This window comes from Ursus arctos, unplaced genomic scaffold (assembly GCF_023065955.2).
Source record: "Ursus arctos isolate Adak ecotype North America unplaced genomic scaffold, UrsArc2.0 scaffold_4, whole genome shotgun sequence".
In the NCBI taxonomy this organism is placed as follows: Eukaryota; Metazoa; Chordata; class Mammalia; order Carnivora; family Ursidae; genus Ursus; species Ursus arctos.
Window position 1 is genome coordinate 17,397,951 of NW_026623056.1, and position 26,145 is coordinate 17,424,095.

Consider the following 26,145-nt stretch of genomic DNA (forward strand, 5'->3'; position numbering starts at 1 on the left):
TCATCTTCAAAATAATGTGCTGGGTTTCTGATTATGAAGTAGTATCAGCTCATTTTAGAGAACTAGGAAAATTCAAAAAGGCAAACAGAAAAACACCACTAATATCTGGCATGTTTGCTTTGCCTTGCTTTTCATTTCCATCAGTTCCCACACCTGCCTGGTTCCTGCAGAATTCCATCTGACCCCTGACTGCACCTCCTTGAGCCCTACTGCGACAACCTGAGTCCCAAGGTCCTGCTCACTCCCTTCAGCCCGCGCAGAACCGGGTGGCACGGCAAGGGTTAAAGGCACTACCAGTTCACAGTGATTGAATTGTAATGAGGACGGGATGCTAAATTAAAGTTTATTGCAGAATAAAAGTGTATGGAGTCAGCATTTGTACGAGGCTACAATGAGATGCCTTCTAGAAGTTGGCAGTACAATTATGTAGAGTTAAGTGAGTAAAATGCACACGCAGTAGATGAGATGAGCTGTCGGCAAAAGTCATTTTAAGACAAGTCATCTTTTGTGAAGACAGAAAAGCTAGCCTGCAATGCTAGTCTAGAGGTGATTAAACATGGAAGAAGCCACAGCCTCACGGTAGCACGGAAATACCTGCAGCAAGACGGTGTGTGTGTGCTGGGAAGTGGTCTGTGTGGAGCACGGGAGGGGGAGCCAGGAAGGAAGTCTGCTGGCGTTGCGCCAACACGGTCCGCAAAGCAGCCCCCCCCCCCCCCCCCCCCCCGGCGGAGGCGCGAGGCACCCGCCTGCGGGCAGGGGTGCGCTGGGGTGGACACAGGCATGGCGCCCCCTCTGCTCCCAGCTTCACTGGCAGCGTCCTGACTCAGCCTCCCGGTGCCCTGAGGGTGGGAAGAGGTGCCACCGGAGGGGGCCACCCAGGCAAAGGGCCAAGAACGTGAGCCCTAGAGCCAAAGTAACTGGGTTGCATCGACTCCTACTACCTCCGAGCTGTGCCACGACGGGCAAAGAGAGTCGCTCCTCGAGCACTTTCCCTGGTTTGTGACACGCAGTGCTGAGACCTCCCTCAGAGCGCTGCTGTGAGGCTCACTTGTAGAAAGCGGGCTGTGAGGACGAATAAGAGTAACGACGGCATGATTGTTACTGATACGGGGATTTATTTCGCAGTCCCTAGCGAGGTTATTCCATGAAATCCAACCCCAGAAGCTGCTCCAAGCGTGACTTAGCAAATTGAGCCTCTGAATTTGCTACGCCAAGGTCTGGACCCTGAGCCTTGGTGACGAAGTGACTGCACCCCGAGGACCTACGGTTGGAACTGTCTCGCACGGCCTGTGGGATGTGTAAACCAACTACAAAGCTGTGGCTTTGTGTGAAATAACGACTGGGGGGGGGGGTGTAAGTTTTATTGGTATAAACCTGATGTAGCCAACACAAAAGTTCTTGTTACAAAGTGTTCGGGGAGTTGGGAGCAGTTGGCCATGAGCATGTTACCGTTACAAGTAAAAACTCTCCACTGCGCTTCCTGGGTTTTGTACAGTCCAAGTGTGAGAATGAGGTCAACTGCGTGTTCTCTGGCACAAAGGAAGCACTCAATATACAAGTTACACATTTCACAAACACGGGTTTCTGGTTTGGTTTTGTTTAGTTCACAATGCGTTATGTAACCAGACAGAACCTCTCCAAAGGAGAAAGCTGCGGGAGAGAATATTCCAAACTCCAAAATATCAGATTTGTGCTGGTACAAAAGAAAAAAAAGTTACATTTATTTTACAAGGAAGTATTTTCCTAAAGTATTATACATAAAGGAAAGTTGAGCAGTCTGTAGGAAAACAATATAAGTTTAGGAAATTACAGAGGGGTCAACATTGTGCTTAAAACTTTAAAATAGACAGGTGCAAAAACTGGCACCGTAAGTGAATATTGCAAGGAATGAACAGCCTTAAAAGTGTATGTGGACACAATGCTACAGAAGCTCACTGTTAAAGCCCAGGTGATGATGTGCTTTCAGACCTGTCCACACCAGGAAGAGGGCACTGCTTCCGTCTCAACAGAAGAGCTCAAAGCACTAACAGAAACACGGCCCTTTCGCACGCAGTACAGTCAACTCTCCATTTCCCAGAGTAATGAAAGGGAGTGGAGACGTAACATTTTTAAAAGGTAAAGAATTCTAAAATTAATTTTGAGAAGTGCCCTTACACTTACGTTCGGAGGTGAGAAATACGGACATCCCTGGAATCACAGCACTGAAACAGCGAGTACAACTCCCACTTCCTTTCCCTCTCCTCCTCGGTGGAAGAGACACAATCCCATACTGCTCATCGAAAAGCCTAGAATGCAACCGGTCTCCTCAATTCTGGCTCCCACCTCCCGTGGGGAGAGGAGTAGGAAGGAAAACTGTTAAAATGTTTCCCTCATGTGAAAAGCCAAAACATGTCAATACAACTTTGCAAACAAGATGGAAAAATCAAGAGCTGACGTATAAATATTAGTTTAACTTGTGCTTTTTTCCTTGCCTATAGTACTTACACCGCCAAACATGTCTGGGTATTTTGACAGTTTTCTAAAGGTGGTGTCCTGTTACCCATATAGAGAAATTTGTATAAAAGGAGTTTGTTACGATTAGTCCCAAAAGAACGGTCTCAAAGAGGCCAGGAAGTGGAGGTTAAAAAATTAAACCACCAGCCCTAAGACAGGATCAAATCCTAGACCAAATCCCAAAGGTACTTCAGGACGACCACTTCGCGGTGCTGTTTGGCTTGGGGGGTTTCATTTGGTTTGGTTTTGTATTACCTTCAACTACACATTTTCCTTTTCCAGGAAAGCAACTGATTTTTCTCCAGGGTTTTCTCAAATTCTTACTTCAAATCTTAAAAATTACAAGGTAAAAAAATACCTAGATTTGACGGGAAAGCCTTATTTGTTAATGTGCCAAAGAGTTAAAACCACAAAGGCGTTTTAATCGGTTTGTCATTTCTCCGAAAAGTTATGAGCATATTTGAACCGTGACGATTCTAAGATAAATGTTGGTTCAGTAAGAAAGCTACATCCCCCCAGCACTTACTTTGCATCTTCCACCGGACAGCTTTCACACCAACTTGCAGGAAGTGAGCATGGTGCCCGGTTTCCATCAAGGACCCCAAAGCAGTTTCTCCATCCACACAGCCCAACTCTTTGCTCCAAGTGAGCAAACTACCAGGTTCACGTTATAAAGTTTTCATACCTGTCAATGGATAAGTATTAACCAAAAGTCTATTTAACACGACTGTGTTTGATGTCTATAATACACAATGCAGTCTAAACATTTTCTAAAGTGCCTATAAATATGCTTATACAAATGAGCAATATAATATCAGGTTTACAGAGAAATTCTTTTATATAATATATAACAGATAGGCCTAGAATTTAAGTTGTAAATACACATTTTTATATCCTTATCAGTTGTTTTTGGAATGCAAGCATAAAGAAACAATTCTGGTTCAATCATATATGATTTCCAGAGAATTATTAATAGTGCTAGGACAAAGAAATTCTTGCTTGTGCTTGTTTAGAAAAGGCTATTTTGAGATCCAGGAGCATCTGATATTTAGAATCCAATGGAGTATCTCCAATTCTATAAAACAGTAGCAAGTGAAGCTTAGTGAGTTTTTAATTATAAAGAGATTGTGCAAATATTTAAAGTGATTATCAACCACTAATAACTCCAAAAATTCCATTAAAATCATGGGTAATTTGAATGGCAGTTCAGGAGTTTAAAAAACAGGAACCTAGGCAAAAGTCATAGATATTACCAATGAAGGCCCCAACCCTGACACAGCCAGCTTCAGAAACATGGCCTCATGACCACATATTTCCATGGCTTTGGAGACCTGCTGGTTGACTCCAATCAGTTTAATGAATGAGAATGTGGGCCCAGATTTGAGAACTGATAGGAAAGGTGTAGAGAAAGATGACCCTCCATACGCCCACCCAGGGCTTCAGTGAGCTCCCACGGGCAGGTGCACACAGGACCCTGGTGTCCAGCCTGAGCGTACAGTGGTTGGCTGCACCGCTCGGCTTCCAGGACTCGGCCTCCATGCCCTCCACCACGGAGGCTCCGAGAACCGAGGGCAGGCTCTGTGAGGTCTGTCCCTAAGCCATCGGGGCTGGGGAAGCCGCTCTCTGCACCCCGGCCTCCACCTGCCCTTTCCTGTACCCGCTGTTCCCGCAGCTCCTCTCACCACCTTCCTGGTTCGACTTGTTGAGTCCTCACATTTCAGTAAGTGGGAACTTTACGCTGCATTCTCATCAAGCATAGGAAGTTCTAACACTGTTTTCAAAGGAATACGCGTACTCTGCTTTCTAATCCCTAGGGATGTTCCGGGCACCTAAGCCTAACGAAAATGTTCTAGCCGATCCTGTGAACTACACATACAACTAAGATAGCAGACCCTGCCTAGAGTGATTTGTGAAGGATGCCAAATGGAGGCTTCGGGGAAGAACACAACCGTGGGCCTCTTCTTATTACTTAAAATACAAACTCACGTGACACAGAAGAGATGTGCCCAAATGCGGGCAGAGCACGAGATAATGCCCCGAGAGCACGCTCGTGGTTAGGATACCTCTGTTAGCTCTGGTTTCATTAGGGCCATATTTTAAACTTCCTGGATTCTTAACGATGCCTCACAGAAAGCAGATCTGGAGAAATGGCAGGTAAGCAACTCACGCAAAAACACCTTGTATAAATGGAAATTAGGAGAATTCTGAAGAGAGCTAAATAAGAAAGAATTATTCACTATTTTGTGAGAGAGAAGAGAACAGGTACAACAGACTATGACTAGTACTGTAGTAAAGTGAATATCACACAAAATATTTTCTCCTGACTTAGCAGCAAACTATTTCAACTGCTTTTGCATTTGCATAAAAAAATCCATGCATCATACTGAATTCTAATCCATTGCTCACCTAAACCATTCTAATGCTTCATACACCCAAATGAAGCAGAATTAATCAAACCTATTAGATTCATTCCTAATCCCTAAAGGACTGCTGTCTTTAGCATTTCCATGCTAACTAAAACTATTATTGATTTTTTTTCTTAAGACATCAGATGTGCCCGCCTCCTAAATATAATCCCTATATAACTTCCTAAAAGTTTTCCCCGGACTTGAAGAACAATTAAGAAAAACAGGGAAACGTGGAGGAACCCACCCAAGAGGCCAGCTCGAACACTGCAACACGTTCCCCAGCTGCCAGCCTAGAACCTCTTCCCCTCCCCTGGGTTCCCGAGCTTCTGGGTACCATGACCTGCATGCACTGGCCCAGTCTATCGGGCTGCGGACCCCTCCCTGTCAGGAGGCAGGTCCTCTTCAGTCCGCATGTGCGCGCTGCACCCCGCAGAGCACAGGCCCCCAGCTAAAGCCGGACTGAACAGGGAACTGAAGGTGTCCGCTCCTCTTCAGGGAAGGTCTGGCTCCAGCCCGGGTCATGCACGGTATGCGGACACCGGCCAGAACCAGGGGTTGAGCGGGGGTCTCCGGGAACCTGCAGGAGCAGGCCGAGGCCACACTGGCCCAGGCCCACGCAGGTGGTGGGAAGAAGGGAAAGGGACAGCGTGGCCTCTACCAGGGCACACCCTGCTCCCCTCTCATGAGCTGACCCCCATTTGAGACGAGCAGGGTAGGGGCGCGTGTGGCACACCCAAAGTGTGTGTGTGTGTGTGTGTGTGTGTGTGTGGAACCCGCCCCTCCACTGCCTCCTTCACCCCGGGCAGCTCTTCAACCTGATGCCTGGTACTCTGCACCTCATTGCTTTCAAGTTCCCAGTGAGATTAAGGCTGGGTCACAATCCATGACACCAGATGCTACATAGAAAATAAGTCAAGATACAAAAGAAAACCATTTATAAGAAAAAGACTGTCTTAGTTGTAAGACTAACGTAAGAGTGATGCTAATCAGCAGGCCAGCGAACTGCTACGGTTGGTAGAGAGGGTAGAAAATACCAACTGCAGTGGAAAAAGGGTCCATCGGCCAGAGTACAAAAGCTCAGCACGGATCCGCGGCCGTGGCTTCCCGCCTGCACTCTCACACGGTGGTTTCTATTGTCTCAATCACCTCCAGATCAGACTGTGACGGGGAGAGAAGGGTGCACTCATCTGGCTCCCAGCTGCTCTCCGGACTGTAATCTTCCTCGGAACTCAGTTCTGCTCCTTCTTCTGTGTCCTCATCACACGATTCCACATAGTGAGCCCCGATCGCATTGATCCCGGAGTCCTCAGAACTTGAGGGAGAAGAGCAGTGATCTATTTTTGGTGTATTGCTCTCTCTCGAAATTAAGGCATCGTGTGCAGAGACCTCCTCGGGGCTCATCTTGTGGGAATGCGGCGCTGGCTGCCTCTGCACGTAACACATCTTCCCGTTAATGCATTTAACCTGATAGTTGTCGATAAAGAGGTCTGAGATCATACAGTACCTCGGTGAATCCGGGGGGAGGGGCGGCTGGAAGACAGATGCAAATTTCAGAAAGTGTTCAGTGAGTGACACTGAGATCTGAATGGTGTTTGTGGGTTCCCGAGGCTTCGCAGGAATCTCAGTGCTCGGAAGCTGCTCCACGGGGGTCATAGGCTGATACACGTACTTGCCTGTGGGGAACACCAAAAAGGTGGCTGAAGTCTAAGAGCAGGACACAAACTGCATTAACGTAGCCATAATGGTTTCTTTCTGAGCACTCAGGTGTTTTTAAAAATATTTCAACTTTGCAAAAGAAACCAGTAATAGAATCATCAACATTGTTATAATCAATGAAAAATACAGCGTGGTACGTAATAACATCATGGTATTTTCATCTAAGAAATTCAACACACAAAAATTTTAATTCATATTTATGTCTAATACCTCTCCAATGGGTATATACTAAAATCCTTACTTTACAGACAATTTTAAAAGTTTTACCCCTCACACTGTAACACTGAATGCCCAAGATACAGTATGATAAAAACACGCTGTAGAATAGACGACTATAAAATTCTAATTCCGGGGCGCCTGGGTGGCTCAGTCGTTAAGCGTCTGCCTTCGGCTCAGGGCGTGATCCTGGTATTCTGGGATGGAGCCCCACATCAGGCTCCTCTGCTGGGAGCCTGCTTCTTCCTCTCCCACTCCCCTGTTTGTGTTCCCTCTCTCACTGGCTGTCTGTCAAATAAATAAATAAAATCTTTTAAAAAAATTAATAAAAATAAAATTCTAATTCCATTCTATCTTTAGTAATTCTATATTAATATATATGTTAATGTGTACATTTAAAAACTGGAGGAAAATATACCAATTTATTATCAGGATTACAGAAGACTTCCACATTTTCGGTTTCTAGGTTTTCATCAGAATACATATCTACACACAGATTTAATAGGTAGTGGCCTGTAGGGTTGTCCTAGCCACCGGCAACGGCTGGGGTAAGGTAACGAGGTGTGAAATGATCTCTTTCAAGACCCAAGCTCATCCATGGCCCACTCAGACGTTCTTCCTGCCACCAACTCCACTGGCACTAGGCAACCCAAGCCAAGCAGAAGCAAGGGTACAGGTGGGTTAGGAGGTGACCTACTGGGTGTTTCCAGGATACCAAGGAGCTTATCTACAAACTTTCTGCTCGGAGCTCCCCGTGGAAGTGAAACCTGAATAGATCTGTTCCTAATGTGTCTCTTTGTTCTCTTTCACCTCACTCAACATTTTGCAAAGCCTCTGTGTACCAAGTGCTAAGGAAACAGAGATACAGATGAATCTGTACATCTAAAATGATTTCAGAATAGAAATCTGGAAGTTAAAACAAAAACAAAAACCTGAAAAACTCAGAGACAACAGCCACAACTGCAGACCCCGTCTTGGGTTTTTCCTAATACGCCTGATGATCAATCAGTCCATACTGTATCTTCTGATTATTTATGACAGCACTCTTTAACCTTAGCACTATTGCCATTGTAGACCAGATAATTCTTTGTTGTAGGGGCTGTCCTGTGCACTGCAGGGTGTTCAACAGCAGCCCTGACCTCCACCCATTAGGAGCCAGGAGCACCTTCTCCGCAGGCGTGACAGTCAAAACCGCCGCCAGCCCTTAGCACCGAGTCCGAGGCTCAGAGCCGCCCTGGCTGAGAACTCCTGACTTCTGATACTCTCATGAGGGTCTCTTTGCAAGCAGTTCGCTCATCGCGCACAGCACCTGCTCCTGTTTATTTCTTGGTCAGACTGGAAATTCTGGGACAGAAATCACATTTGTAAGGAAAACTACCTTAGACTTTTTAACAACTTATTTAGGCCACGGGAGAATAGCAATTTCAGATCAGAAGTGTGAGCAGCAAACGAGGCCACAAATAGTATGACATCAGTAATCTTTGAACATCAATTAGCCTGCCTATATCTTTTAATTCTGTTTCTTGACCACTGTACAAAAATGTAGGCTTAGTTGTTATAATTTCATTGTAACTAAATTACTTGAAAAATATATTCAGCTTCACTCCGGATTAACACACGGGAAAGGTACATTTAAAACTGTTAAGCCTTTGGGTTCCTAGGTCTGCTTTGAAGCCTGGACATGTATCATGCAAACCCTATATGGTCTGATAAAAATACAGGTGAGAAGAACCCGTCACACCTGCCTGGGGAACTATGTTTCAAATATGCCACGTATCTTTATTTCTTTGTTATCTGTAAAGACAGTACAGCATTATTACTTGTCAAGAAAAGTTCAAATCAATAAGACTAATAGTTTGGTATTGCGGGACCTCCACAATCCAAGCATCACAGGCATTATCAGCTGAAGAGACAAAGAAGGCAGACCTTTGAGCCTCCCCTCCAATCCTCCAGCCCCAAGACCAGAGAAAGAGCTGTCCGGCAAGGGCAGAGAAGGGACTACTCGCAGAACTTGGGGAGACTGCTCCCCTTATGTTCACAGAATGATGAACAGGATGTCTGGAATGGAAGTTGGTCTTCTCTATTCTTGGCTGGTGGACTGGTGGTTACTGAGGGCAGGAGGCTGGGGATGACGGGCACTAAAATGCCTGTTGTCGCATGCTGATGAAGTTCACTCTGGCCCAAGTGACCTCTGGTTTGGTTATCTACTTGTCACACTGTAGAAGTTCCTAGAAATTTCTCCTCAGACTCACAGGGTTCAGCGCTTTAAGTCCAAAGAAGGAGGGACTCCATGAAGCCTGACTTTGGGACTTCTGTAAGCACCCTGTCCTTTCTTCCCTGCCCTGCCCCCTGGCCCTACCCTCCTTTGTGCTTCTTCAAAAATTCTTTGCTCTTTCTCTTCATCTCAGTTGTTCTACTTTCTCTAGTCCTGTCTTCTCCAAAGCTCGGTTTTTCTTCCTTGAAGTGCAGTAAAAGAAAGAAAAACGCAGCTGGGAGACAAAGCTGTGAGGAATAGAGCATTCCACACTCCATCTGCTTCCGCAAGTAACACCTATTGAAGGTGCTTACTCCAAGCTAGGGTGACAGCCCATTACCGGGCGATATGGGGACAGAGGTGTAAAGAGAAAGGCACAGAAGAAAAAAATAGTAAAGACGGCCAGATGAGAAACTAAGTTTCGTAAACATCTTTCAAACATCAATCAATTCTGACACTATATTGTTTGATTTTCTTATAGCACAAAATTAACAGGAGAAAACCACCTTGTATCAAGGATTTAGTTTTGTAAAGAGTCCAGAAGGGTTTGTACTTCACTCCACTCTCCAATAACTTCGGCCCTGTGTATGCTATACTGTGAGTCTATGCTTGTAATGATAGCCCTGAAGCATCACAAGATCCTGAATTATCAGAGAAATTCAATTATGTCTGCTGTCCTGTCCTTACTAAGGGAATCAAACAAACGAACACACTGCAATAGCGAGGACTGAAACAACGGGTGGCTCCTGGCCACGTAGCCAGGAAATTCCATAACCACTGTACCCTCTTCTCTGAACAGTCTTTTTAATTAAGGTTCTACTATGCTATTTAAATAAATAGATGAGAACTTTCAAAACTTCAGTCTCTAGAAGGAAAAGATATTCAGGGAGAGACAGGGCTTGCGGAATAGAAAGTGGAGGGAGTAAAAGAAAAATCCAGATATAACCCAGCAATTCCATTTCTGGGTATAGACCGCCCCAAAAATGAAAGTGAGGTCTTAAAGAGAGTAGCTGCATAACCATGTTCATAGCAGCATTATTCACAGTAGCCAACTGTCGACAAACAGTGGAGAAACAGGATGTGGAATATACAATGACTATTATCCAGCCTTAAAGAGTATGGAAATCCATGCTACAACAGGGATGAACCTTGAAGACATTATGCTGAGTGAAGTAAGCCAGTCACAAAAAGACAAATACTGTGTGATATCACTTACGTGAGCCAGCTACGTTAGTCAAGTTCATACAGGAAGAAAACGGAATAGTGACTGCCAGGGGCCAGTAGATGAGACAGAACAGCTTAACGGGTATAGAGTTTCAGTTTTGCAGGATGAAGAGAGTTTCTGGAGATAGACTGGTGATGGACGTATAACAATATGAATGTAGCTGATAACACTGAACTTTAAAATAGTTATGATGGTAAATTGTATGTGTATTTTACCACAATTTTTAATACAAAAAGAAATCAGTATAATTCACTATATTAACAGACTGGAAGGGAAATGCCATTATGATCCAGAATACATAAAGAATTCTTAGAACAGAAAACAAGCAGCCCAATTTTAAAAGGAGCAAGGCTGGGGTGCCTGGGTGGTTCAGTCGGTTGGGCCTTCAACTCTTGATTTCAGCTCAGGTCATGATCTTGGGGTGTGAGATCGAGCCCCATACTGGACTCCCCAATCAGCCGGGAGTCTGCTTGGGATTCTCTCTCTCCCTTTCCTCCTCCCCCTGCTCACACATTCTCGTGCACATGTGCTCTCTCTGGGGTAAATAAATAAATCTTAAAAAAAAAAGGAGCAAGCCTATATATACAAGGGCAGCGCCAGGAATCCTCGTGGTGACGGAAATGTTCCATAATTTGACAACATCCCTATCGCTATTTTGGTTATGATAAACTACCGTTTTGCAACTCTAGTTGTCACTAGGGGAAAGCAGGTGGAGGATACATGGAATCTCTGTTTTTTGTAAAACTACCTGTGAATCTATAATTTTTTTCAAAATAAAAAATATATTTTTAAACAGTGGGGAAAAATCCCCATAGAAATGATGTTGTACCCTTTCCAATACATTTTATCAGGAGGTAACCTGCTGATCTCATTACAGATGACGGTAACTTTGAACGCTTGTTTAATGTGCTGTCTGTCTAGGTTTCTCCATTGAAAAGTTAGTGTTTTTCCTTTATATCTTAAGTATCTTGTGAAGAGATAACTTTGAGCTGTGCAAATACCCCATTTGTCACCATACGTTCACCTACTATCTTTAGCAGGCACAAGTGGATCTGGTCTCCAGTAATCACTACTCTGGCTTTTGCCCAACAGTTATCTCCTAGTACCATCATTACTTTTATATTTATTATTTAGAATTCTATGTAAGCAAGAGCTGTTCCTTCTCCTTCGTTTATTTTTGTCAATTATTTAAATTAAGCATGATTCGCAGGTATTTATTTTGTTCCATGGCTTGTAATCCATTACTATCATTATTTACTTGGCTGCTCCAATGTTCCATATTTAACTCTGGGAGCTCCTTCAATTAAGCACCTGTGTCCTCTCAACATGCGCCCATCCTTTTTTGGAGACTTCCTTGCTTTTTGGCACCATAAGATGTTACTGGCTTATCTTGTACTTCTCTGCCCCAGTCTAGGAATCAGCCATTTCTCCAAGGAACCCTAGAGTTCTTTTTCTTAAGAACTTAAACATATATTTTTTAAAGATTTTATTGATTTGACAGAGCCAGACAGCACAAGCAGAGGAAGCAGCAAAGGGAGGGGGAGAAACAGGCTTCCCACTGAGCAGGGAGGCCAATGCGGAGTTCGATCCCAGGACCCTGGGATCATGACCTGAGCTGAAGGCAAACGCTTAACCGACTGAACCAACCAGGTGCCCTCTAAACACATTCTTAAAAATATCCTGGAAAGCAGCCTTAGCTTGCTAATGATTCATTCAATCACTCACTAAATTCATCCATAGGAAAGTGAATATTAAACCTCATTACAGTACTTAATTCCCATTAAAAAATAATATAAAAAATAAAAATAAATGTCACAAACTCATCAATTTATCTGGAATCTTTTTCAAGGGAGCTGAAATCATTTTCTCAATAATGAAACTGACTATACAACACTAAGATCACAAAAACCAATTATGGTCTGTAAGTGAAAAATAAATTTTTAGTGGCGCCTGGGTGGCTCAGTCTGTTAAGTGTCTTCGGCTCACATCATGATCTTGGGGTCTTGGGATCAAGCCCCACGTCGGGCTCCTTGCTCAGTGGGGAGCCTGCTTCTCCCTCTCCTTCTGCTGCTCCCCCTGCTTGTGCTCTCTCTCTCTCTCTCTGCTAAATAAATAAAATCTTAAAAAAAAAATTTCATACATCTTGTTTCTTTAGGGAACCTGGTTCAACACTTTCAGCTTTTTCTCAAGTAAAGGCTGATCAAACCCATTAGATAAGTAACTTCCACTATTCTTTTGCAGTCTGAGTTCTTAACTATCCTGACTGTTCTTCCCCTTTGGTGTTTAATGTGTAATACATACTTTTTAACAATGCCTCGATGAGACACTAAAAAAGACTTATGTTCTCATCCTGGTTCTTCAGTTAAAGGAAAAAAAGGAAGAAGAAACAGAAGACTTAATTACTTTTTCAAGCTCATGTAACAAACAGAAGTCAGTTCTAAGACCCAAGCCTTGTGCCGTTTGTTTCTTTATGAGGGTGTGCTCATTACTTCATTAATACGGTTTAGATACTGCTCTTATTACTTACACTCTCATTCTCTACCATTAACTTCAGCTAATAGTCCAATCTGAAACACGGTGTAAATACCTAGCAGATATATTTCCTTGAAGGAGTTTCTTTCTTTTGGCTTTAGAGCACAAAGGAAAGGGGAGAAGAAAACCCAAATAAATGTAAAAAATAATTTATATGCCCTGTTAAGCTCTTGTATGCACTTCGTTAAACTATTTTTTTAGAACAGTTGTGCATTTTGATTCTTAAAAAAGATCCTTTGGGAGGGAAATGAGCTTTTTGCTTTTACAGATAGTTTTAGGACTATTAAATGTGTGTCCCCTTGACACATGAAGTACTCTGCTCTCAGGGAATGCAAAGTAATTTTAAAATTAGCCTAAGAGAAATATAATTAGAAAGGTAAATCTACTGAAAAAAAGAAATGAGTGGCCTAAGGGAAACTGCATCCACAGTTCAGTTCTTTGATTTTATATAGTGAATCACAATTATGTTTGTTTTATTCCCAAGGGCATTCATTACACTCAAAGTAATGTTAAATATCCTTATTCAGCTATTTCCACAATATGCATTATTTACTAAGTTGAGCAGCATATCACAAACTAAAAACAAAAGAAATATTTACCACATAAATACGTACATTTATATATATATTATGTATTTATATAAAATATATATTTTACTATAACCAATATTTTTTGTTGCCTTATCTGGCACTCTGCCCCACTGGCAATCAATATGCCACATTTTTGTACTTTAATCTAGGAGAACACTAAAGTTTATACACTGCCCAATACGTTAAAGTCCCCGATCAGAACTTTATGCAAGATGGAGTTTCTTCATTTTTCAAACCCCATAACCTTTAGTGCAGTGCAACGCATTAATGTAAAGCAAAACCCTAGGGAGACAGAATACCAGGAGCATGGATTATTTACTTATTTAACAAACATCTATTGAATATCTACCATGATTATTCTACTAAATCAGATGCTACGGGGAAACAAAACACGCAGTCACGCTTGAAGGAGTTTCCAGTCAAATTAGGGGTAGAAGATAACAGATAAAGTACAATTAAATGAAGAACTGAGTAAAATTACAAGAATACATACAAGGGCATTCACCAAGCAGCAGAAGAGGATTCCAGGCTTCCCTGAAGGATTTTACGCAACTAGTAAAAGATCCGACCCCGGGGAGTAGCACAGAGAACTGCTCCAGACCAGCTTCCGAGCTGAAGTGTCGGCAGCACTGGAGTTTCACAGGGTGGACCACGAGAGCCAAGGAGAACAAAGCCTGCAGGGGACGGAGGGCGGGCGGGGCTCGGGATGCAAGGCCGGAATTCATGTGTCAGTGACTGGTGAAGCACTGAAGATCACCCAGGAGGCCCGGAACCACCATAAAAGAAGGATTTTAAAGGATTCAGTCTGGTAAAGATGTACAACTAGACTGGAGAGAGAGGAGATGAGGGTTCAGGGGAAGCTACCGTGGATTTGCATGCGGGATATTCTGATCTAAAGTCACGTGGCTTAGGAAAGGAAGGAACACGGAAGACACTCTAGGAAGGTGACAGATCCTGGGGCTTAAGGGCAAGGACTGGGGAAGACATGCACCTGGATCTGAATCCCGACTCTGGGACTTATTAGCTGCCTGACCTTTACGAGACTGCTGACATTCCATGTTTCCCATTTCCTCAGCGTAGACGTGCTTAGGAGTCTCGACCCTTAAAATGCTTTACCTCAGTGTGCGGCACATCAGAAATGTTCTGTTACTGTGTTACTTACAGGAGGCAGGGGCTGCCTACCCGACTCCAAGCCGCTCTTCAGGCTTCACAGATTGCCGTGTGGCCAAGCCCTGCCAAGCCCATGACGACCCTTAGCCCTCAGTCTCTAGAATGCCCCGAATCCACCCAGTTTCTTGATTCAGTATAGCCCATAAACATCCGACCACAGCTCTCTGCCACCCTACCTTCATCACCTGTCCCTCAAGCCCTACAAGCCACTTTTACATCTGCTTTCTCCCCTCCTCAAACGAACATGTACTGAGCTTCACTTATGTGCCTGGCCTTAAACTAGGGACACGGGGTTAAAACAGCAAGACAGACCACACCCCCGCCCTTATGGAAGGGATATATATTTGAACAAATAATCACCCCAAAAGATATGTAATTACAAACCATAAAAAGCAACAGGCATAAACTGATAGAAGACGCAAAATCAGTGATTAGAAATCACATGTGGGATGCGTGATGTGGACCAGGGGAGGGTGGGCGTGGTGTCAGGCAAGACATCCGTAAGTACCGCACGTGGTCCATGTCGCCTCAGGACTGAGTGCGAGTTATCGGGCAAAGAAGGGAAGAGCCAGAGAGGTTGGAGCACGATGAGCGAGACGGAGAATGGTCAGAGATGAGGGTCATGGAGGCCAGACCATGCAGGGCCCTAGAGGCCATGTTATAAAGATTGGGGATTTTGTCTTGCAGAGTAGAAAGACGCTGCGCAGTTTTAAGGAGAGAGTCACATGACCAGCTTTGCCTTTCTACTTGCTTCCGTCTCTGCTCCTCTCACAGTATGGGCACAGCCAAAGCTAATCAGAAGCACTCAATGGGCTTCAACAATTAAGCCACCACCCCTCTCCCGGCTTCCCACGCGGATCTGGACTTGAGTCAAACAGGTGAACGAATGACTGGAGGAGGTAGAAGAACCACCACCCAGCAACCAGGACTGGGCGGAGCCCTTTGCCAACAGACTTCTACAGTCCCCACCGCTCTGAGCCGCACTTCGGACAGCCTGAGGTACGGACAGGTGTTACGTGAGACCTGCCCTAAATACAGCATTTCTGAAAGTGCCATAAGCCAACAGCGGAGACGCTGTTTGCCACATTTATCATTTTAGAGAGCAACCAGTCTGCACAGAGACATAATGAAGGCTCCGTACTTTTTAAAACCATGTTTAGTTCTACCTGAAGCTAACTCCTCCGGTTTAAGGGATAGACAGAAGCAACACACTGCTGGGTATTTTAGCAAATACCTACCAGTGAACAACAAGAGGGAAACAGAAGTGTACAACACACCCCCTCCTATAATCCAGCTGGGTCATACACACACACACACACACACACATCCAAAAACAGCACAAGAGGAAACACGTATTAAGTTGTGAGGCACACACTGTACACAGTGTAGGAGCTCAGAGAAAAGTGAGCACTGGTAGGGCTTGGAAAATACGGAATGTAAACTGAAGAGGAGCTAGGACTTGGACAAAAGAAAATGGCATGCCTTGTGCAAAATTCCAGAGGTAGAAGAAGTGTGGGTTATTGGAGAGGGCAATGGGGTGACCAGCCTGATTGAAGCAGAGGGCTCTCCTATGACCAGAGCAGTCTCACCACCCAGATGATCTGCAAAGAGAGCAACACCCTTCCCTTGCCTTGCAGACTGGACAAAATAGGAGCCCCTGTGCCGAGTAAAATGGCACAACGGAATTCCTTGAATGGCTGATTATGGATCGTTACAAGGTAAGAAAAGCTATATGAGTACTAACCTTTTTATCTAAAGATGGATGATCAGGATGAGAATGAGGATGATATAATAATAATAATAATAATAATAATAGTAATAATAAATAATGTCATTACCTTTGATTTCTTTAAAACAAGCCTTGACCTTGACCTTATGGCCATTTTATGTGACCAGCTTAGCCTCCTACCTTTCTCTGCAAAAATCATTAGTGTATGGGCTGAGTTACCCAGTCCATGAACTGGGCAGATTTCTAAAACTGCAGTTAGAAAACATTTCAGAACGAAGAAATTCCCTAAGGGAAGCAGCAAAAGGGGAGCTCTAGAACATGACCCTGGTACAGTTTTCTACCACTCCGCTAGCATACAGCTGTGCACTTCTACAGATCCCAAATAAGTTACTAGCAGCCTTTAATTCAATGGACAGATGTTCTTGAAGACTAAAGCTAAGGCAAACAGTCTAAGACATCTGTCACATTTATCTATTGATCTGGGGATGAAAAGTTGAGAAATTCACAAGAAAAGGATGCTAACCAGTCAACTTGATCTAAGAAAAATAAGATCTTGAAGCATATGAAGTATCTGCTTAGCACAGGAGCTCAGTAGGGAGCCCAGCAGACTAAATTTTTTAAAATGCATCTTTGTTAATGGTTATTTTTGTAAAGAACATGTTTATACATATTAAAAAACCTCATTTTCAAATTTATACAAAGCAATATGGCATTCTAGGACTTTCTTTTTTATTACTCAATTACAACAATGAAACATTCTAAATATCAATGAGATGCAATTTCAAATCAAATTGTTAATAATTATATACGAGAAGTCATATTTCTTGATATAATGAAAGAAAATATGTTTTTTCTTTAATCAGTTGTAATAATTGCCATTCATTTCTCTTGGACCTGTGGTTAGGCTCGCCAATTTTAAAAACAGTGCCACTGGGAAAATCCAAAGAGTTAAGGAATAAGAAGCAACAAATTTAGTATTTACAACTAAATAGCATCTCTACTTAACTACCCACTTAACTACAGGTATACCTTGGAGAGATTGTGGGTTCAGTTCCAGACTACTGTGGTAACATGAATGTGAAATAAAATGAGTCAAATGGATTTTTTAGTTTCCTGGTGCACATAAAAGTTCTGTTTACACTATTCTGTAGTCTATCGAGTGTGCAATAGTATTAGGTCTAAAAAATGTACATACCTTAACTAAAAATACTTTATTGTTAAAAAATGCTAACCATCTGAGCTTTCAGTGAGTTGTAATCACTAATCACGGATCACTCTAGCAAATATAATAATGAAAAAGTTGGAAACATTGCTAGAATTACCAAAGCGTGACACAGAGACACAAAGTGAACAAACGCTGTTGGAAAAATGGCACGGACAGACTTGTTCGACCCCGGACTGCCACACACCTTCAATCTGTGTAACACCACCGTATCTTCAGAGCACAATGAGGCGGAGCGCAACAGACAGGTGTGCCTGTACTCCTGAATGGGGACAAGAGGCTCAGATGATGGCACCAAAATCCAACTTGGAGCTTTGTTCTTAGACTATTTTTTCACGACAATAGTTGGGCTGTAAAATATATGTATGGAGTCACTCCACACTTGACACTAACAGTAAAGAGTAAAAACAGGGTCCAGATTACAATGAGATTATAAATGTGCTACATATTAATTGCCTCTCAACTCCAAATTTTCCCTTCAATATATGTTCTGCCCTAATGCACAACATTCTTTTAGGCACTTTCCTCTAGAGTCAGCATGATGCTAAATTTTCTCAGGAGAGGGTGCTGGAGGGTCACTGCAGAAGTAAGGGGCTCTCCTACTGTTTGCTGCACATGTGAGGGGCCAGGGTGAGAAAATCTGTGGGAGCTCTGCCCCCAGCAGGTACCCAAAACATGCAGTTGCTTAGCAAAGTTGCAGTCTTGGCCTGGCCTGGTGATAGGGTTCCTGTGGCCATCTTCACATGGAAACCAGCATTCCAAAGGCCTTCCGCCTACATCATACCCTCCTGCTCACCCAAGCCTCTGCTCCCTCGACGTACCCACACCCATAACCGCTGACTGCCTGTGCCTCGCCTGCACTCCAGGGGCTCGCTTCCTGCTTGCCAAGCAACCTCATACCAGTACAGCCTGGCAAAGCAGCAAAATTCTCTGCTACCCTGTGGGATGAACTACGCTTTTTCCAACAAAGGAATGAACCCCCTTTGGGGGGCCTTGGGGAAGGTACTGCCTTCCACTTTTGTCCTTCCTGGGTATTTTCCCTCAGTCCACGGGAACCATGCAGGCTTTCCTTAGATCTCACAGTTATTTATTTCTTAGAGTTTCATATTTTTTTATATTAAAATTCCTGTGTAATCTACTGTGTGGTTTCCATTTCCCTGATTGGACTTAAGCTGATTCAGTGATCAATTTCAGGGTGTGGGATTTCCTGTAAGTGGTACTTTCCTAATTTGTCTACTGAAAAAATATAAATATTATATTAAGAAATTAAGTTGTGTGTATTTGGAACCTAGGCTAATAGATACTACATGCTATGTATTAAAATATTAATAATTCTTTAGATGTTTAAAATTTGAAAACCAATTAACAATTAACTTTAATATAACAGAGGAGGATGTTAGAATACACTCTAAAACCTGTTTTTTAAAAAAGCACTGTTTTTGCTACTTAGTATTTCTATATTAATAATTAACGTCAAAAAATAACACAACAGGGGTGCCTGAGTGGCTCAGTTGGGTAAGCGTCTGCCTTCGGCTCAGGTCATGATCCCGGGGGCCTGGGATCAAGACCCATGTTGGGCTCCATGCTCAGCGGGGAGCCTGTTTCTCTCTCTCCTCCTGCCTGCCACTCCCCCCCCTGCTTATGCTTTCTCTGTCAAACAAATAAAATCTTTAAAAAAACTAAAAAATAACACAACAAAGAAAGTTTATTGAATATTCTCCTCCAACGGAATGACATATAAAACTACTGAACTAAATGTGCTTCCCCTGAAAAAACAAGCAGGAAAGAAAATTTTGAACCAGCCTTCATAATAGACCAACATATGTTAATCTTAATTCCAGATTGAAAAATTCAGCGGGTGGGTTAGGAGTAACATTCAGTAACTTTATGAATGAGAGCACACCATTGACGTGGCTGGCAGAGTACAGTAACACAGCTCTTTTTCCTACAGCCTGGAATACAACTGCCTAGGAAGAGAACAATGGAAACGGACAAGGAGGAGTCACCCCTACCTGTAAAGCATGTGGAACATAAAATGCAGATCAATCACTCAAGAAAAGAAATCCTGATGACATGGGACATTCTAGACAAAAGGAGCAGCATGGAAAGGAAACCCAAGACATGCAGCTCCGTGATGGGCACTGTGGGAGCTTTATACCTGTTTTCCTACATTGTGCGTGTGGTAATTTAGGACTACAGCACGTGCCTGTATGATTTTACACTACTGATACACTGATGAGATTTGGTAATATAATACTGATTTTCAAGGCTAAATAAGATTTCTATGGGTTTGATGAATTTTTTAAATTTACCACTTGAAAACATAAGGGAAAAAAGATATTACCGGCACAAGTGTGTCCCCTGCAGAAAAAGAAAGCCACAGGCCTTTGAGAGGCTATGGCTAAAAAACACTCCCAGGGACACCAGCCCCACAGCAAGGATGAAGCACGTCCAGATGCAGTTGTTCTGATGTGCCTGGGATAATCTAAGCAAATAAAAGCATCCTGGGAACTATCTAACTTTGCAGTTGGCTGGCTCAGAGATCCCCAACTGTTCTGGAAAGAGGCATACCAATTATAGATTTTTTAAGAAATGTTGCTAGTGAAGAACCAAATGTGATTTCTGTGAATCGTCTGTAGAGCCTGAGCTTAAAATGTTAGGTGAGATCTTGATGGTTTCAGAGAGATTACTGAGGCTTTTATTGCTTCTGTCTGGAACACAAGCAGACCGCATTCAAGTCAAAACAAATATCTCCAAGAATTCATTGATTAATGCTAATAATTCAGAAAATCTATAGTTCTCCCATAAAACCTCATAGGATTACAAAATGATGTGAAAAGGCAAACAGCCTTTTCCTTTACAGTGAACATTTTAATGAACCCCCAGAGACAAAAAAGATGTATTTCTGTTTGTTATGCCTGAGGAGATGAATTACAAAACACTCATTTTACTGCTCAGTGGGTGTGATGGTTAATTTCATGTGTCAAGTTAGAGGGTATTTTTGGATGAGACAAACATTTAAACCAGTGAAGGCTGGGTAAATTTATTGTCCCCATTATGTGGATGGGCCTCATCTAATCAGTTGAAAGCCGAATAGAACAAAAAGACCAGCTTCCTTGAACAAGAGGGATTTCTCCAGTAGACTGTCTTTGGACTTCATCTGTACCACTGACTCTCCTGAGTCTCCAGCCTGCCACTCACACTGCAGATTTTAGACTCACCAGCTCTATAACTGTAAGAGCCAATTTCTTATATCTTTCTAGATACACAGAAATCCTATTGATTCTATTCTCTAGAGAACCCTGACTAATGCGGTAGGACTCAACTTACCTATGGTGATAATAAGATATTGGCATGAAAACATAATCAAATACGTTCAACTTTAATTTCCACAAGTAGGGAAAAATATCCAACTCCTTACCCCAGTGCCCTTATTTCTTGATGATACCACCCCAAAAAGGGATTTTCTACTTCATCAACTGTCCCTCAGTTCAGCTGGTGAGAAGACCCAGTCTTACTTCTTTTAAGGGCATACATGCATGTGTACTATATATTTTAAACAGATTTGATTATATAGCTAGATCTAGTCTAATTCCCATATAACAAAATGATGGAATTCATATACATTGATGGGTTATTTTCAGATATTTCCATTCAGTTTTCTAATACATATTGTCTAACACATATTGCATGATTTTTCCCCATTTACTTTGATTACCCCTGCTGTAGATTATTAAATGTTTTTAAATACTAACTTTTTTCCTGACCTTATCCTTTATGCATTTTTGTTCTGGTTGTGACAGTGAATAAGGCCAAACTGCATTCTGAGTCTTATGTTCTAATACAGTTGTAAAATCAAATTAAAAGTATGTTAAGTACCTAAAATATTTTGATTTCACATATTTTCAATTATTTTGTTAAAATAGTTTGAGTTTTGGGGCACCTGGATAGAGCAGTCGTTAAGCATCTGTCTTTGGCTCAGGGCGTGATCCCAGCGTTTTGGGATCGAGCCCTGCATCAGGCTCCTCCGCTGTGAGCCTGCTTCTTCCTCTCCCACTCCCCCTGCTTGTGTTCCCTCTCTCGCTGGCTGTCTCTCTGTCAAATAAATAAATACAATATTTTTAAAAAATTTTTTTATTATATTATGTTAGTCACCATACAAATAGATAAAATCTTTTAAAAAAATAGTTTGAATTTTTATCCCACAGTTCATAGGATTTTAGTTCAAATTTTGCATCCTTTTCCTAGTTACACAGTGCCTATGTAACTCAGGATCCTCATTAGAAAATGGCTGTCATTTCTATCTTGGGTGACAGTCCAGAGATAACAACCACAATACAATGTGGCAAGTTTGGTAATTGGGTGATGTATAGAGCACAGAGGAAGAATAAAGAAAGAGGAGAGGAATCAACGACAGGAGGGCAAGTGGTTCGGGAAACACAAGAGATGATGTCTGAGCTGAGTCTGGTGGCTGGAGGCTTGGTAGGGCTGGAAAAGGTCAGGCATCCCCAGCAGACAGTGTGGTGTGTAAAACGTCAAGGATGCAGAAGAGCAAAGGTCTTCAAAGAATTAAAGCACTTTAGTACCACTTCAAAATGGTAGGTGTAAGAAGGAAAACGGCCCAAATAGATGAGCAGGAGCCTGGCTGCAAAAGGCTGTGTTAGGTCATCCCATTGAGATCGGCTATAGAGATTTTATCCAGGAGGTAATGGGGAATCATTGAAGGATCCTGAGTAAAGAAGAATGCGCCAGAGAATATCTGAGTTTTAGAAAAATCGATCTGTCAACAATATGAAGAAAGCTGGAACGGTGGGGAACACAACTTAGGCTGCCGGAGAGAGATGAAGAAGAGCCTGCATTACGGCAGGAGCAAGGGAGTAGATCAGAAAGGGATAAATTCGGTGAGACTCAATCATTTGCTGTGAAAGGGGACACAGGACGTCAGGAATCCATAAGGTATTTGAGGCCATGAATATGAATGTTATCGTCCCGGACAGTGTATGCTAAGAACAGTAATTCTCAACTGGAGGGGGAGAGGAGGAGGACCTATGTGGGAACATAGCAGGACCTCAAGGAGAAAGCATATGTTGTTTTAAAAAGCATGTTCACATCAGAATTAAAGTTTATACTTATCAATACGTGCCCTCCTTAATACCCATCACATGGAGCACTGGGTGTTATACGCAAGTAATGAAGCATGGAACTTTACATCAAAAACTAGGGATGTACTGTATGGTGACTAACAATATAATAAATATTTTTTAAAAGTTTATACTTAGCAACTCAAGGCATTTACTAAAAGGCTCCTCGAGTCTGCACAGGGACATATACACGTGAATGCACGCGCACGGTTATGTACTTAATTGCACCCACAGGACAACTGTTTGCTGAGTCCCTCTGAGGACCCGTCTTTAACTCTATTTTGCCTCAGATGCACTTACGTTCTAGGAAAGACACCAAAAGGCTGTAATATATAACCCATAATTCCCTCCCAGCAGTGCCTAAATTCAGGTTCCAGGGAAATGGAAACAGCTTAAGTTCCTCTCAATGCCCCCCCCACACACACACACACACAAGACAGAGGCAGTCCCAGGTAACACTGAGTTCCTCCAGACAGATACCTAAGCTAAACTCAGGCAGAGATCTAATAGGATACCTAAGACTTGTTACTCTTTCTTCAAAACTAACTCCCTTGCAGTAAGATGTAATAAAAGGACACTAGGGTAATAGCTATATAATCAGTTAGGCAAAGGTCTATATTATACTTTCTATTTTGTATCATCAAACATCTCAATTACCATACCTTATTGATCCAAATAATAAGAGTGCTTTCCACACTGATAGTTTCTCCTAAATTATGGGCCAGGGGAACATTTTGTTCCGTGTCTAACATTGCCCTCATTTTGTTTTTATTATTTTAGTAATGTTTTCATTTGAGTGTAGTTGGCACACAATGTTACATTCGTTTCAGGTGTACAACATAGTGATTTGACAAGTTTATACATTATGCTATGTTCCCCACAAGCGCTATCATCTGTCACCATGTGATGCTATTACAATACCACTGACTATATTCCTTATGCTTTGCCTTTTAATATTCTCATTTAAAATAAAAAAACCTTAAATTAAGGAATTAAGTTTCCATTTTTTGTTTTTTACAAGACAAAAAAATAAGCAATTGGAAAAATGTTCAATTACTATAAATCAAATATTTGAAATGTACCAGGAGAGTGATATTACTAAATACAGCAGTAAATATTTTTATAGTGAATATTTTTAACAATTATTTTTTTTTGAAGCCTGGATGTTTATGCAGTATTAGTAAGGCTTAAGGCGGCATATACCCATATCGCAAGATTAAAACATTGAATTAAAAAAAGTGGCAGGGGCGCCTGGGTGGCTTAGTCAGTTAAGTGTCTGCCTTCGGCTCAGGTCATGATCCCAGGGTCCTGGGAGCGAGTCTCACATCGGGTTCCTTGCTCAGCGGGGAGCCTACTTTTCCCTCTGCCTGCTGCTCCCCCTGCTTGTGCTCTCTCTCTCTCTCTAATAAATAAAATCTTTACAAAAGGCAAAGATAGGGGCACCTGGGTGGCACAGTCATTAAGCGTCTGCCTTCGGCTCAGGGCGTGATCCCGGCCTTATGGGATCGAGCCCCACGTCAGGTTCCTCAGCTGGGAGCCTGCTTCTTCCTCTCCCACTCCCCCTGCCTGTGTTCCCTCTCTCGCTGGCTGTCTCTCTGTCAAATAAATAAATAAAATCTTAAAAAAAAAAAAAAAAGGCAAAGATGGGTATTGAGTAGAGGACATGATCATCACTCCTGTGGTGTCATATTCTATAGGTAACATGACTTTGGAAGAGGAAAGGCAGGTGAGCTACCATTGCTGTCATATACAAGGTATTAAATAACTATAAATTAAAGTAAGTCTGTCTTAATGGGAACAGTTTGGAGAGGTTATGCTACTCTAACCACAAAAATATTTCCTTTAATATGTCCACCCAACAGCTACTCTGAGGTGACTAAAAAAATTCCTTGCCATAAAAGAACACAAGAGTAATAATGGATCAATGGAAAAACTGCTTTAATTTTTTTTTATTTTGGACACATTAGATAACTCAAAGTAAACAGTCAAGAAAATACTGATTTTATTTTTTTTTAAGATTTTATTTATTTATTTGACAGAGAGACAGCCAGCGAGAGAGGGAACACAAGCAGGGGGAGTGGGAGAGGAAGAAGCAGGCTCCCAGCGGAGGAGCCTGATGTGGGGCTCGATCCCAGAACCCCGGGATCACGCCAAGCCGAAGGCAGACGCTTAACGACCGAGCCACCCAGGCACCCCGTGGAAAATACTGATTTTAAAACTAAATTTGCTAGAAGAATATGTTTGCTTTTGGAATCTCCCCTAAAATTAATAATTTATTTAGCACACATTTATTTAGAGACCCCCACGGGAAGGTTCTTGACCTATTATTATAAACTCACCCATTAAAACTTACTATAAAGGAAGGAGTACTAATAAATGACCCAAATATATGGAGGAATTCTTTTTAGATTTATTTATTTATTTATTTATTTATTTATTTATTTGACAGAGAGAGAGAGAGAGAGAGAGCACAAGCAGGGGGAACAGCAGAGGGAGAGGGAGAAGCCGGCTCCCCGCTGAGAAGGGAGCCCTATGTAGTAAGGCCTGATCCCAGAATCCCAGGATCATGACCTGAGCCAAAGGCAGATGCTTAACCCACTGAGCCACCCAGGCGCCCATATATGGAGGGCTTTAAAAGAAGTGTAGCTATAAATCTAAGTGGTTAAAGTGTTACACTAGTAAGAGGCTGCATGGTGCAATGAGAAACACATTGTTAAGTTCTGGACAGATGCTTACCTCAGTAAAAGGTGCAGTTACAGAAACAATACGTTAAAGAACAGGATTTAAACACACTGGCAAAAATCAGAAGTATTTTTCTTAAATCAGAGGTATTTTTAAACTTCAGTTATTTTATCCTATTAAACAAAGTTTAACAACAAAAAAGAAAAAACTTACCTATAAAAAAGAAACCTGAGAGTCATAACTTTCTAGTAGGGTAATTTTAAATTTTCTTTCATCTTGATGAGTTTGTTTTGACAAATACACGATGAAGTGTATTCTTCATTTATGCTGATGAAGAGATAAACTTTAAGTAAATTTTATTAAAAGACTGCCTCTTCTGGCTAATACCAGTGTCTCTGGCATTCCCTTTCCCTAATTTGAATTTGTGGCTTTTAACCGGTTTGAGATCGCTTGTTTCTAAAGCATTCATAGAAATAAAAGGAGCCTCAGATATCATCTAATCTAATTCTCTTATTTTACAGATAAAAAAGCCAGGGTCCAGAAAAGTAAAAGATCAATACCCACTTTTCTTGACGCCAGCAAGAAATATCATGAAATCCTTTTTAGCTTTCTGTAGCTGCCATAATGAATCGCCACAAATCTAGTGACTTAAAACAATGGAAATTTATTCTCTCACAGCTCTGGAGGCCGGAAGTCCAAAATCAAGGTGTCAACAGGGCCATGCTCCTTCCCAGGCCCTAGAGAAGAATCTTTCCTTGCTTCTTGGA

The 26,145-nt window shown here is 42.2% G+C and overlaps 1 protein-coding gene across 1 annotated transcript in view; it reads right to left on the reverse strand.

Annotated features, from left to right (window-relative positions):
• Positions 1-1,097: 1,097 nt before the first annotated feature.
• CUNH3orf70 (chromosome unknown C3orf70 homolog) overlaps positions 1,098-26,145 on the reverse strand; it is a 78,093-nt gene continuing 53,045 nt past the window's right edge. The window contains exon 2 of the mRNA XM_026497354.4: positions 1,098-6,574. Coding sequence (XP_026353139.1) covers positions 6,018-6,574 — 557 coding nt within the window. The 3' untranslated portion in view covers positions 1,098-6,017. The remainder of the gene's footprint in view (positions 6,575-26,145) is intronic.